The sequence below is a fragment of the Mesoplodon bidens genome (assembly GCF_964165515.1).
Source record: "Mesoplodon bidens genome assembly, chromosome: 13".
NCBI classification, from domain to species: Eukaryota; Metazoa; Chordata; class Mammalia; order Artiodactyla; family Ziphiidae; genus Mesoplodon; species Mesoplodon bidens.
The window spans coordinates 1579830-1592767 of NC_138169.1; the positions used below are offsets into that span (position 1 = coordinate 1579830).

At 52.6% G+C, this 12938-nt stretch overlaps 1 protein-coding gene across 10 annotated transcripts in view; it reads right to left on the reverse strand.

Moving 5' to 3' along the window:
- Positions 1-12938, reverse strand: part of EP400 (E1A binding protein p400) — a 114156-nt gene that overhangs the window by 61969 nt on the left and 39249 nt on the right. For all 10 annotated transcript variants that reach the window (XM_081252268.1, XM_081252274.1, XM_081252276.1 and 7 more), the window contains 10 exons: positions 12460-12753; positions 11702-11887; positions 9581-9721; positions 8734-8812; positions 8001-8050; positions 7592-7649; positions 6660-6749; positions 2398-2505; positions 1294-1466; positions 871-1048 (listed from right to left, as the gene is read on the reverse strand). In XM_081252268.1, coding sequence (XP_081108394.1) covers positions 871-1048; positions 1294-1466; positions 2398-2505; positions 6660-6749; positions 7592-7649; positions 8001-8050; positions 8734-8812; positions 9581-9721; positions 11702-11887; positions 12460-12753 — 1357 coding nt within the window. The remainder of the gene's footprint in view (positions 1-870; positions 1049-1293; positions 1467-2397; positions 2506-6659; positions 6750-7591; positions 7650-8000; positions 8051-8733; positions 8813-9580; positions 9722-11701; positions 11888-12459; positions 12754-12938) is intronic.

Below are 12938 nucleotides of genomic sequence, written 5' to 3' on the forward strand. Positions count from 1 at the left end.
CTCGAGGGGCCCCTCCCTGCTACTAAAGCTGTGACACGGAGATGAAGGTGATGGCCTGTTCTTCCTCAGGAGCTGGCTAAGTGCTGGAACGTGAGGTTCCGTGCCCAGCCCCCGGGGCTACGGGACACTTCCCTTGCGAGAGGAAGCCTACAAGCCCCTGTCCCGTGTTAGAGACACGCACACAGGCTCATCCACAGCCCCACGGCACAGGCGGAGAGCAGGCGGGCACCAGGCCCACAGCCAAGCGGAGGGCAGTAAACGGGGGCCGAAGGCTGAACATCCTTGTGAGCTGAAAGAGCCAAGGGGTGAGGAGGCAGACATCCGGGGCGGAGGGCACGGCCTGCTGAGGAGTGCGGGCACTCCGTCCCTCTGCTGCTGCACAGACGCCGAGCCCTCACAGGGCTCCAGGGGTGGTGGGATCCAGCAGAGAGACAGGAGGGCCTGAGCCACAGCACAGGGAAGACGCCGATGGGCCTTGGCATGGTGGCAACCAATCACACCACGGGGGACGCGAACCCGCCGGCCCACGGGCAGCCCGAGGGGAGAGCCCGGCTGAGGACTCATGCTGATGTGAAGCAGCGCAGAGGCCCTGCCGCCTGGAAGTCACGAAGCCCCAGTCACACGGTCTGCTGGGTCTTATGTTACCTTAGACTTTGAAACATGGTGAGTTACTCGATCTAGTGTCTGTTGTGAACGAGTGCATTGTTTGTTCCAGTGATGAGTGCCTCTGAGCCCAGTTCTCCGAGTCTGGACCAGAGCACGGAGCAAAGGAGCAGAGAATAAAGGCCTCTCCCCACCCGCACGCCAGATGCACTGCCTACGGTTCAGTTTCAGCAAATACGAACTGTTCAAAAAACAACAAGCTCTTACCTTCGTTACAGGCTAGGTGGGCAAAAAAAGCAATGATCTGCACTGTTTTACCAAGCCCAGCTTCATCTGCCAATACGCCATTGAGGTTCTTCCGGTAGAGCTTGGCCAGCCAGTCCAGGCCGATCTTCTGGTAATCTCTGAGGGCGCCGTACAGGAGGGCCGGAGCGCTCAGCTTCACCTGCAGGGGCAGACGGGCCCGACAGGCACATCTCAGAACCACCGCCACAACTGCCGTCTGATCAGTCGCATGCTGAGCCCACCGGGAAGCCACGAAGATGACGTGCGGACAACAGAAGAAGGAAGACCCTTAACTGTTCTTCCTGACAGCTTCCGCCACCGGGATAAAGGGCTCATGAGGAAGGAGGAAGGAAACTTTTCCCCTGAACAGAGACACCATCCCTCGCACAGGGCACAGCGGCTCACCGCGGTGCTGATCCGAGCACTGCCCTTGGGCAGGATGGCTTCGGCCACAGCGGTCACTTCCGCGATGTCCTTTGTGTGAGGCTTCCCGACAACCACTCTCTCTGTGGCTTTAAACTGGTCCATGATGAACAGCGAGTCGATGAGGACCACATCCTTCCGGCAGTCTTCCATGTCTGCGATCAATGGAAAAACGGGATTTGCGAGGTTTGAGAGCCTGTGATAGTGTTATGAGGCCTCTTAACATGACAAACACAGGAGAGAGAAGAGAAGAAAGAAAAGGAGTCGCTAGACCCCAAGCACTTCAAAGACAGAGTTGAGCGCCAAAGTTTCGTTTTTAACCCACTTCAGATAGTGAACAATGCATCCAGATAAACAGGTACGAACTCTGATGGAGTTTGTAGGACCGCTCTGGAAGGCCCCTGGGTGAAGTCAGAAAATGTCTGTGCAGCATCAGGAGCTACTATCAGCCGGAGATGTACGGCCATCGAAGGGTTTAGTGACTGCCCTCCACCACCAAGAAAGGAAGAATCAGAAGCATCATAGTTTGGGCAAGCAAGGGGGCCACCAGCCCCTCCTCGAGTCCTGCTGCAGCGTGGGGTCCAGCAAGCCCTGGCCTCCCCGCAGAATCTTCTGGGCGCCCCCTTGCTGCCCCCCACAGGCAGCCATGTCTATGGACCAAAACAGGGGGGATGAAAACAAGAACACGTGGACTCTTCTGGGCGTAGTCTGTGTACCTCCTTGGAACGTCCAATAAAAGTCAAGTAAAGTCCTTAAAGTGGGTGTGTTAAATTAAAGGAACACAGCACAGCCTGGATCAATGATAAAACCTAGGCCCGTAAAATTTGTATAAATCTGGAGAAGAGTATTTCTACATTGTTCACAACTTGATCTAGTACTCTGATAATTATGCCAAGTTAACCAATAAAAAGCACAGAATTTAATGAAAGTATTAATATAAACTTTCATATTAAATATAGTTTCAACTTTTTATCAGACTGAAAGAAGTGAAGGTAATTCTTAAACTCTGTTTTAAGCACCCTTCCTCTGTTAAGTATTTTGGCTTTTGTTTTCAAAGCTGAATTCTTCAAAGATGTTAAAACAGACCTTCGTCTTCACTTGTCTCTTCACTGTCAGGTTTAGGTTGGGGCCACTGGAAATTCGGCAGAAAGGCACCTTCATACAACTTCATCAAATCAATTAAGGGCAATTCAGCTGGAAAGGATTGTAGGAAGAAAGATTATTTTACACCAATAGTGTCAGCAGAGAAGAAAACACAATCAGGAGAAGAGCCCTTTCATATACAGTTGACCTTGAACAACACAGGGGTTAGCGGTGCCGACCCTGCAGTGGAAAACCTGAGTGTAACTTAGTCTGCTCTCCTTGTACGAGGTTCCTCCACACCCGACCAACTGTGGATCGTGTACCACGGTAGCGTTTACTATTGGAAAAAATCCACGTGTAAGTAAGTGGACCTGTGCAGTTCACACTCGTGTTGTTCAGGGGTCAAATGTATATTCCTTTTCCTAGCTTTAAATTAATTCCTTGGGAAATGTATGCATTTTCTAAAAGCACATTTATTTTTTTCCAAAAACTAATAATGATTGCCCGTTACTGATACAAGATATACGACCTTTTCTTTATAAAGATGAGAATCTTTGAAATGAAGAAACTCAACTTTTATTCATAAAGGAACAAATATTCCTGAAATAATCTTAATAAATGCACAGTAAAATCTATAGATTAATAAATGAAAATATAAAAATACTACTGATAGAAATAATCAGTGGAGATGATACATAAAAATACAAAACATCAAGTAAAAGTCAAAAATAAAACAAAAAGTGTTCAAAAAAGATGATAAAATATTGTTATAGACTTTTTGTATAAAGAGCTCACCCTAATTGATCAAATAGCCCACCACACTAACGCCCAGTGGGCGAGGGATATGGAGCTGTCTCACACACAAAATACTCTAAAGGGCTCATAAAGTATCTCTTTAACTGAGCATCTCCAGAAACCAGTGCACAATGTATCCCCCATTGCATGGCAACCACCTTAAAACCGTAATGCTGGACGAATATAATGAATCAAACAGTCTCAACACTGCGGGTGATGGTATAAACAGGCTTAACTTTTCTGGAAACCAGTATGACAAGCTGAAGAGCTTTAAATTTCATGCCCTCTGACGTCACTATTTCCCACTCCATGGGTCTGCCCAGGGGAGTAATCGGAAACTTGGACCCAGGTTTGTATTCAAACACAGTTCCACTGGGTGTTATACATAACAAGGCAACGAACGCTGTGAGCTGTGTACCTGTGATACATAAGCCTTTCTGCATGTACACCGTATGTCAATAAAATCTGTGGTCAAAGTAAGAAACGCCACAGAGAAGTACCCCAAAAGAACAGTATTAAGGGCTCTCTTCGTTTAAGACTTATAATCCAGTGACTTCATTTGCTCATGATTTAAACTATTCATCATATGGGGCTGACAGGTAGATATGTGATAAAGCGAAGTAAGACCAATTGTGGAAGGGAGGTGGCGGGTGTATGGGTGTTTGTAATAAGGTTCTTCAACTTTTCTGTTTGTCTGCATGTTTTCATAACACAATGCGGGGAAATGTACATATACATCATATAATGGCTATCAAAGTAGGAAAAAAAAGCAGCAGAAACAACTGAAAAACCACCTCAATAATAAGATAATTCAGTAAGGTGTCTTGGAACAAATTTAACTCACAGGAATCAACAGCCTTCACACATATAAACTAGTTTGAAGATATAATGGGAAAGAAGGTTCTATTTAGACAGAAAATATTTCTATACTTCTTTAGATAGAAAGTATTTAAATATTTAGAATTAAGGTTTTAAAAAATTCACAACATCTACATAAAGAAAGTGCTGAAAGGTTCACGAGGGGCACGAGAGGGGACCCGACCAGGAAGAGGCGCCCCAGTGAACGGACGAAGATGTGCCCCTGGTGACACGGCTCCCCGCGGTCACAGCCTGGCCAGTTCCCCCGCGTGGCCAGGGCTAACCAGGGTGATCGCCTGCTGTGGGGACACAGCCACCGCACCACCCCGTCCTGAGGACGCTCGAACAGCCGCCCGGAGAAGCCCCTGTGCAGGGGGACTGGGCTCGCCTGACAACAACCAACCACCCGGCCAGCGAGGGGGCCAGCTTGGGTGACTGGAGGCTGGGCCTGCTGACGGCCGCATCTCCATGAGCCCTGAGCCAGAAGCACCCGGCCGGGCTGCTCCCAACTCCTGCCCTACAGGAAGGGGAAGAGTAGCCGAGGCTCCAAGGTAACACGGACTCTACACGTCAGGGATGCACCCAAGGATCAGAAAGGCCTGCAGCAAGAATGCGAGACAAGGTGTAGCTCAAAGGCTAAGAGAAGAGATGAAACGGAACAAGCAGTCACGACCAACCACCACAAGCGACTGCCCTTCCGGGTGAAAATGTCCCTCTCAAATCAAGAACAAGCCAAAGGCCGGGAAATTCCCTGGCGGTCCGGTAGTTAGGACTCCATGCTTTCACTGCTGAGGGCCCAGGTGCAATCCCTGGTCGGGGAACAAAAGATCCCACAAGCTGTGTGGTGCATCCAAAAAAAAAGAACAAGCCAAAGGTGCCCACCATCAGCACCTCTATTTCTACACTTTATTGCAAGGAACGGTAATAGAAGGACCAGGATTATAAAGAAAAAACTGTTATTTTTCAGAGATGAAGAGGTTGTATACACACAAGTAATGTGAGAATTTAGCAGAGCTGCTGGATTTAAGATCAGTAAATAAAAATCAACTGCATTTCTACAGACCAGCAACAAATTAAAACGTCATCTTAAAAAAATACCACTGATTACAACTTCAAAAAATATAATGCACCTAGAAATAAATCTAATAAAAATATGCAACCATAAAATGTTAGCGGAAGCTATTTAAGGAGATCTAAGTAAACGGAGAGGCTACTTTGATCATAGGTTGGAAAAGCTCTTCATAGAGATGCAATTCTCACCAAACACCCACTAATTCAACCACATTCGAATCAAAATCCCCAACCAGTTTTTCTCTGAAATTTGATAAACTGATTCTGAGGTGTATCTGAAACAGACGCAAATTAGTCAAAACTCTCCTAAAAAAGAATAAGGCAGAAGGACTGACCTAGCTAGGCCTCAAGAATTATTATAAAGCTAGAGTAATCAAGGGAGTGTGGTATTGGTACAAACTGACCAGTAAAACAATGAAGGTCCCAGAAAGAGCCATGCGTATCAGGAAAACGTGACTAACACATGAGCTGGCACTGAGCATCACTGAGGAAGGATGGCCTTTTCAGATGGCACGGGGAGAGGTAGTTAGCCGTTTGGGGAAAAAAAAAGAAACTGCACTAGAGACAAAAGTGATTCTTGGTGGATTACAAACATTGGTACCAGCGTAAAACAAAAAATTTTAGACAATGCACAAAGACATCCTTTTGATCCTGAGGTTAAAAAAATTTCTTTTAAACAACACGGACAAACTCAACTACACTAAAATTAAGAACACCTGTTCCTCAAAAGGCACCATAAAGAGAGGGAAGACCCACCCCAGACTGGAAAAAGGTCACTAGGACACACGTCACTGACAAGGAAACGTGTCCAGAACACAGGAAGGACACCCAGAGTCAGTACAGAAAAGAAAACCCAAAACCAAGTGGGCGAGGACAGCTGTGAGAAGACGCTGCACCTCGTGGGTCACGGTCCCCCAGCACAGGAAGACACCACCAGGCGTTCCTGGGACGCGGGGCCCGGGCCAGCACTCCAACCACGGTGGGGCGCCACCTCATGTGCGCACGCCCCGCAAGCCGGGCCCCTGCTCTGAGCACAGACGCTCGAGCACGTGTGCACAGGACACACGAGAGTGCTGCAGGCAGCGCTGCCTGTGAGGACGAACGCAGGGAAACCCCCAAACTGCCCACCAACAGCACAACTGCTAACCCGTGACACGTGCACACACAGACCACCATTCAGCCGTGGGCACTGATTCTGTAGCAACACACCTCCACGGGGACGAAACTCGGGAACGGAACTGAGAAAGGCCAGCGGGTGAGCCTCCGGAGTGATTCCATTCATACCAAGCTCCAAGACCCAAACAAAGCGGTACGTTCAGGATCCACGCAGGGGAAGGGGGAAACTGAGTGGAAGGAATGATAAATGCAAGATCCAGGCCGCAGTCACCCCTGGGACGAGGGCAGAGGCAGAATGGCGCTCTCTCCTACACTGGGCGGCGTGGCCGCTTACACCGCACGCGACCTATTGCGCTTTTTATACCTTCCGTGTGTGTTTTAATAAATGTTTAATGGAGCATCGTAGGAAGCCGCTCGGAGCTCACCTTCTCTGGCTAACTCCAACAGCTCCGCCTGGTGGTCCGCAGCCCCCGCCAGTGCCTCTTCCTCTGCGATCGTCTCCTCCTCGTCTTCCACTGGAACGGCCACCATCAAATGTCAGCGAGAGAGACCCCACGGCATCTTCCCTGCAATTACTCATGAAACGCTACAAGGCTCCAAAACTGTCATGCACAGCCATTAGAGAAGTGAAAATTAAGTCCTAATTTCTCAGGTTAAATCTGGAAGTGATCGTTTATTAAGTAAGCAAAAAACCAGGGACCATACTTTATACTTCCTCTTGCATTTCAGTGTGAAATAGAGGTCGGTTTTCATCATATGACAGACCTACTCGGGCCAAAACAGGGAGCGATGTGGAACTTCCTGTCCACCTGCAGAGCCCACTACAGAGAGACCCACAAGCATGCTGTTCAGTGTCCCTATGAATCCGTCATCGCCCATTTCAGAGGCCCCAGCCCCTGCCCAGCTGAGGGTTCCCCGAGCTCAGCTCCTGTCCGGCAGCTTCAGCCCTGCAACCCCACAGCCGGCTCCTGGTGGCTAAGAGTCCACCAGCACCCACGGCAGAGCCCCACCCGCCCTCGGGTCGCCTCTCCATCTGAGCTGAGCCCTCACCACGGCACGCCTTCCCTCCCGCTGACTCCTGCCCCCAACACGCACCGCCTCTCCTCCCTACCGACAGAAAGCACACGCACGCACGCGCCCGGTCCGACACCGTCCCTCCTCCACAATCCGACTCCTCGTCTCTCCACTGCAAAACCCCACTACCCACCAAGGCCCCCGGCCCCCCAAGAGCGTAAGCCACTGAGCCACCGGACTCTTCCAGTCCAGGCGGTCCTCGATGCCCTGGCAGCACCGAGCGAGCTCTCCAGCTGCGCTTTCAGAGCGCCCTGCAGACAGCCAAGGCACCAGGGGGACAGACCTTCGTCATCGGTTAAAGATGTGCTTGCTTTTCTTTTTCTTCCAGGTATCCCTGAATCCTGTGACACAGAACACACATCGTAAGCGTGAGATCCGAGAACACAGAATGAGGACCCAAAGCAGAACTGCCTACTCAACACGCACCCGGGAGGACCTGGGAGGGCCCGAGCCAGGCGTGTCCCCGGCAGACAGACGCCGCACGGCGGGCAGGAGGCTGCGGGGAAGCAGGACGAGACCCCTCCTGCTCTTCCCAAACCACCAAGGTAACACCCAGGTGAGCCTGAAGCTGGAAAGAACCAGCTGTAGGCCCAGGGGGCACCGCTCTCCAGTGAGAGAGAACGCTGCTCATGCCTACGCCTTCCTGCAGACAGACACCCCCTCACACAGCGACGGGACAGTCCCGAACTCACCACAAAGTTTGCCCGTAACGCGTCAAGCCCTGTAGGTCTCGACTCTTTACCTAAAGAGACAGGTAACGTTGATTCGCTTTCACTGAGGCAGTGGAGGAGGTGACGCTCCTCACGCGACCATGGGCACCTCTGCCCGCCCCCCGAGGAGCGGAGAGGACAGCAAGGCGGGTCCCACCTCCCCTCTGCGACGCAGGGCGGCACAGCCACACCGCCACGCCCACTCTCGGCTTCAGCAGGAACCTAGAGTCTCCAACCTGGCAACGCTTCTCACTCATGACTTGCATAATCTTAGAGCTCCGTGACTTTCAACAGGGACCACCTCCTTCACCTCAGTTTCCTCATCAGTAAAAGAGAGGAATCCTCCCGGCCCCCTCCCCAGGTTCCAGTGACGGGGTAGCGACTGCTGAGCACCGTGGGAGCAGCACGACGCCTAGACACGGGGACCGCGGCGGGGTGGGGGGCAAAGCCTGGGGAGTTCACCTCACTCTCCGGGGACACAGGGCACAGGCTCGGAACCTCAGTCCTGAGAGCCCCCCAGAGTTGGTCACCCTGGGGCTTACTGGCTCATACTACCGAATCTCAGAAGAGCTGAAATGCCAGGACCAGGCTGCTGAGTAAACGGCCTGGCTGGGGAGGCTCGGCGGGAAGCCACGATGTCACAAGGCGACGGTGAGCAGAGAATCGAGCAAACACAGCCCGCCAAAGGGGAAGGCTCTTTAAAAAGGAATCATACCTTTCCGGGAAACCTTCTGGAAATTTAAAGCCTTTTTCCTTTTTTCTTCTAATTCTACTTGTAGTTTTATTTCCACAACCTAAATGCAAAGAGTTAAATAAATAAGCATGTTACTAAGAATGCATATTATAAAAGTTCTACATATGAAAACATTAAAACTCACACATGTAGGCCAAAAGCACAGCTGTCCCAACCCCATTTCAGGTTAGAGCTGACCCGTGGACAACGTGGATGTCAACTGTGCAGGTCCACCGGTACTCAGATTTTTTCCGGTAGTAAATCCTACAGAGCTGCATGGTCTGCGGCTAGCGACACCCGCAGCCATGCGACCGCAGATGCAGAGGGCGCATGGCGAGCTGTGTGCAGCGGCCCTAACCCCCCGCGCTGTTCGAAGAGACACGTTCAGTGTGGTTCTCTTTCATTAGTTTGTGTCAGCTGCATCCTGCCCCAAGTCGGTCAGACGGTGAGAAGAGAATTGTTACGAAAAGGAAGCGAGAGGCGGAGCAAGCCTCTCTGGACCTACGCAGCCTCTAGTGACCTGCGCCGACCCTAAGCAGAACTACCTGAAGGGCCCCTCAGGAAGGCTCCCAGACGCCACAGAGCGCGCGGGCCACGGCTGATGGGGATTGCGATGCACAAAGAGAAACACAGAGGCAGAACCGGGTCTCCTGATGAGCCAACACCCCAGAGGCGCCCAGGAGGTGCGGGGACCCGCCTTTCCGAACGACACTGCAGGCTCTGCCTGTGGGATTTCCCCATCGCACAGGCAGGCGGGGCTCAGAAGGCAGCCTCACCAACCCCGACACAGTCTATGCTCCCAGGAGCCCATCAACATGTCAGAATTTACCTGTTCAATATTTGACCAAAAATACTCTATTTCTCTAGCAGTTGACGCAGCTATCCGTCTCAGTCGGTTCTGTTCTTCTCTCCTTCCCCGTTCCTCCCGAAGCTGCTTCTCTTCGTGATGACGCACTACAGTTCTGACAAGCTAGTAAATCAAAGTCCAAGAATTTTATGTTGTGCGCTGTGTCATGCTATCAGAAAAAAGATACATAACGCTTCTTTAAAATCTTCTCAGCCCGTAACTACATATAATCCACAGAGAGACACACCCTCACCTGCTCTAAAGGCGCATGGGAGAAATGCTGATTCCAGTGAAAACCACCACCAATGAACGGTCTGCTTGACTTTCCTACAAGTATTATTTTACCAAATACACATATTTTTCTCCAAAATGGAATATCACACTGTGCTACAATCTTCCTTTCCCCCTTTAATATATGAGTAACATCTTTCCATCAATCAACACAGATCAAAATCATTTTTAATGCGTATCATTTCCACTGCGTGAATGCAGCAAAATTTAACTCCTAGGTATGAAAAAAGTTGGGTTGGGATAATTCACATTTTTTAAGGCTTTTGCTTTAAACTGCCAAACCGCTTTCCAGAATTTCTACTCTTTACATCCTCACCAGCTGTACCTCCAAAAGGTGCAGAGAAGTAACTCAGAAAGGGACACATCCTGAGCCCCGAGTGCAGCGGAGCTGCCAGCCCCTCAGCTCTGCGATGACCCCGAGGCAGCCGCCCAGCACAGGACTCCCAGGGCCTTGTCCGGGTCAGCGCGCACCCCTCGCAAGAAGCCGCCTGCTCCCGGGGGTGGAGGGACGGCGCGAGGAGGGGCAGCACAGAGCACAGCCGCGGCCCCCGGCTCAGCTGCCTCTCAGCCCCGCTGCCCGGCGTCCACCCCTGCCCCTCGCCCCCGGCCACTGCCCTGTCCAGCCCTGCACCCACATGCTCAGGACCATCAACTTTTGTGAAAAAGGAAGTGTTTAAGAAGCGATCTTGTTTTTTTCTTAAATACACATGAATCTGATTAAAGACCCTTTATACTCAGACTCTGCTGTTACCCCCTTGGTCTCGGCTTCTCTCTACCAAAACTACGTGGGGAAAGCAAGGGGGAGAATTCAGAGGAGTGAGGTGGACAGGCAAGGCACACAGGATCAATCCCCAGTCCTGAGAGTATAGGAAATGTGAAGGCAGCATCCAGGTCCCGAGGAATAAGGACACACAGTGATGGAGGGAGAAGCAGCTGGGCCTGGAGCTATGTACACGTACGCAAGGACAGCTGCTCTACACTCTGGGACCCAAGAGCCCTAGAAATCTGTCACTTTCCACACTGCCAGCTTTAGCAGTAGCATCTTCTAGAGGTCCTACCCCGGGCTGGATGCCTACTTTGGGGGCAGAGAGAAGGAAATACATTCTGAGCCAGAACTGGAGAGAAGCTGGACTGGAAGACCAGGCAGCACAGAGCAGGCAGGCTGCGGGCAGCCAGAAGGCTGGGACCAGTGCCTGAGCTTCTGGCCAGCCACCTGGCCTCTTCCCCCTTCCTACTCTCAGCCTGGATCTGGGGGGCTGCAGGCACCCTCACGCCAACTGCCAGGCAAAACTGGCCAGAAGAAGAACCCAAATCCCAGGACAGAACTGCAGCAGGAGGGCCGTGTCTGCTCCCAGCAGTCCACGCCAGAGCACTGGGGACAGCCCTCAGAAGTGAAGCAACGCAGCAGTTACTTCCTAAACGGCAGCAGAACATTCTTCAGCTACATCGTAAGTCAAGAAACCCTTTAGAGGGACCTCCCTGGCGGTCCAGTGCTTAAGAATCCGCCTTCCAGTGCAGGGGACGCAGGTTCGATCCCCGGTCGGGGAACTAAGTTCCCACACGCCGTGGGGAAGCTAAGCCCGCGCACCTCAACGAAGAGAGCCCAGGCACCGCCAACTACAGAGCCCATGCGCTCGCTCTGGAGCCTGTGTGCCACAACTAGAGAGCCAACACAGCCAAATAAATAAATATTTAAGAAGAAAAAGAAACCGTTTAGAAAGTGGGGCTGGGAGACCTCCGTCCACACACTTTAAGCCTCTGGCGCTGCTTGATGACCCCTGGGCGCCGCGGTGGCCTGTGTCTCAAACTCACCTTCTTGGCAGCAGCCACCTTCCACCTCCTCTCCTGGGCGAAGTCTGTGGCCATCCACTGCATCTCCTCCAGCAGGTAGTCCCAGTGCGACTTGGACCGCGGGGCCTCCTGCAGCTTGGGCAGCCGTCTGAGGGACCACAGGCCTTCTTTCCTTAAATCTGCTATCCGCTGATGGATCTGGTTCTCCTGCAAGGAGCACAGGGGTGCAAGATGTCCAGCACAGTTTAAGTGCAAGCCACCGATGCACACCCCAGTCAGTGCGACCCTGCTACGTGGAAGTCTCAGCAACAAAGAAGAGTTGCTGAACAAGGCTCTACGAGAAGGCAGAGGCAAAGGCGTGCGACCCCCAGGAGCCCCATCCTGGAAACCCGGGACAGAGCTCCCAGACCAGTGCTCACAGCGGAGCACTTACAAATAACTGCTCAGTCGCCCAACAAACAGCAAGCGCTCACTAGGTGCAGGCCGTGTGGGCTGCACTGGCCTGGTGAGCTCTCAGCCTGCACCCCACGCCCCCCTCCCCCCGACTGCTGACACCAGCATAGAAAAGACCTTCTCCACACCAGTCTAGCTGCCCCTCCAGCAGGACGGGGCCAACTACGCGGTTTTAGTCTTGGTTTCTCCGGCTCACAGACCTTTACTATCAGGTGCTCCGCCTTACACTACTGCCCCTTAGAAAGCGAGAGCGCACGCGCGCCGCAGGCTGGCATGTACGGTGCGTCCTTCTCGAGCACCTTCAAGAGCCCTTTAGGCGCACTTACCAGCGCTATCTGTTCTGCCAGCTTGTCCTGAGAACCGTCGTGGGGCGCGGCGGCATTCTGAGCGGGGCTCTGTGGTTTCAGGGGCGCCGACACGGCTGCCCCCGGGGAGCGGGCGATGACCGGAGACAGCGACTTGGCTGCCGGGGAGGGTCTGTTCACCGGGGAGGCCCGGGCAGGCGAAGGCCCCGGGCCTGAGCCACTGGCGGGGGCAACGGTCGAGGCAGAGGAGGCGGAGGGCAGCGGCCGCGGGCAGGTCTGGGCGGGGTCCACGGGCGGTCTGGGCGGCGCCACCGTCTGGCAGGGAAAACAGGGCTCAGCGCCGTGCCCGGAACCCACAGGCCGGCTGGAGGCCCCTGTGCAACGCCCCTCCCTCTCCCCAGCAGCGCAGGCCGACCAGCGGGCCCGCTGCGGACCACAGGGCCACGCAGACTAACCGTGTCTACAGAAGAGAAGAAGCCCTGCTAGTCCACAAAGCCACA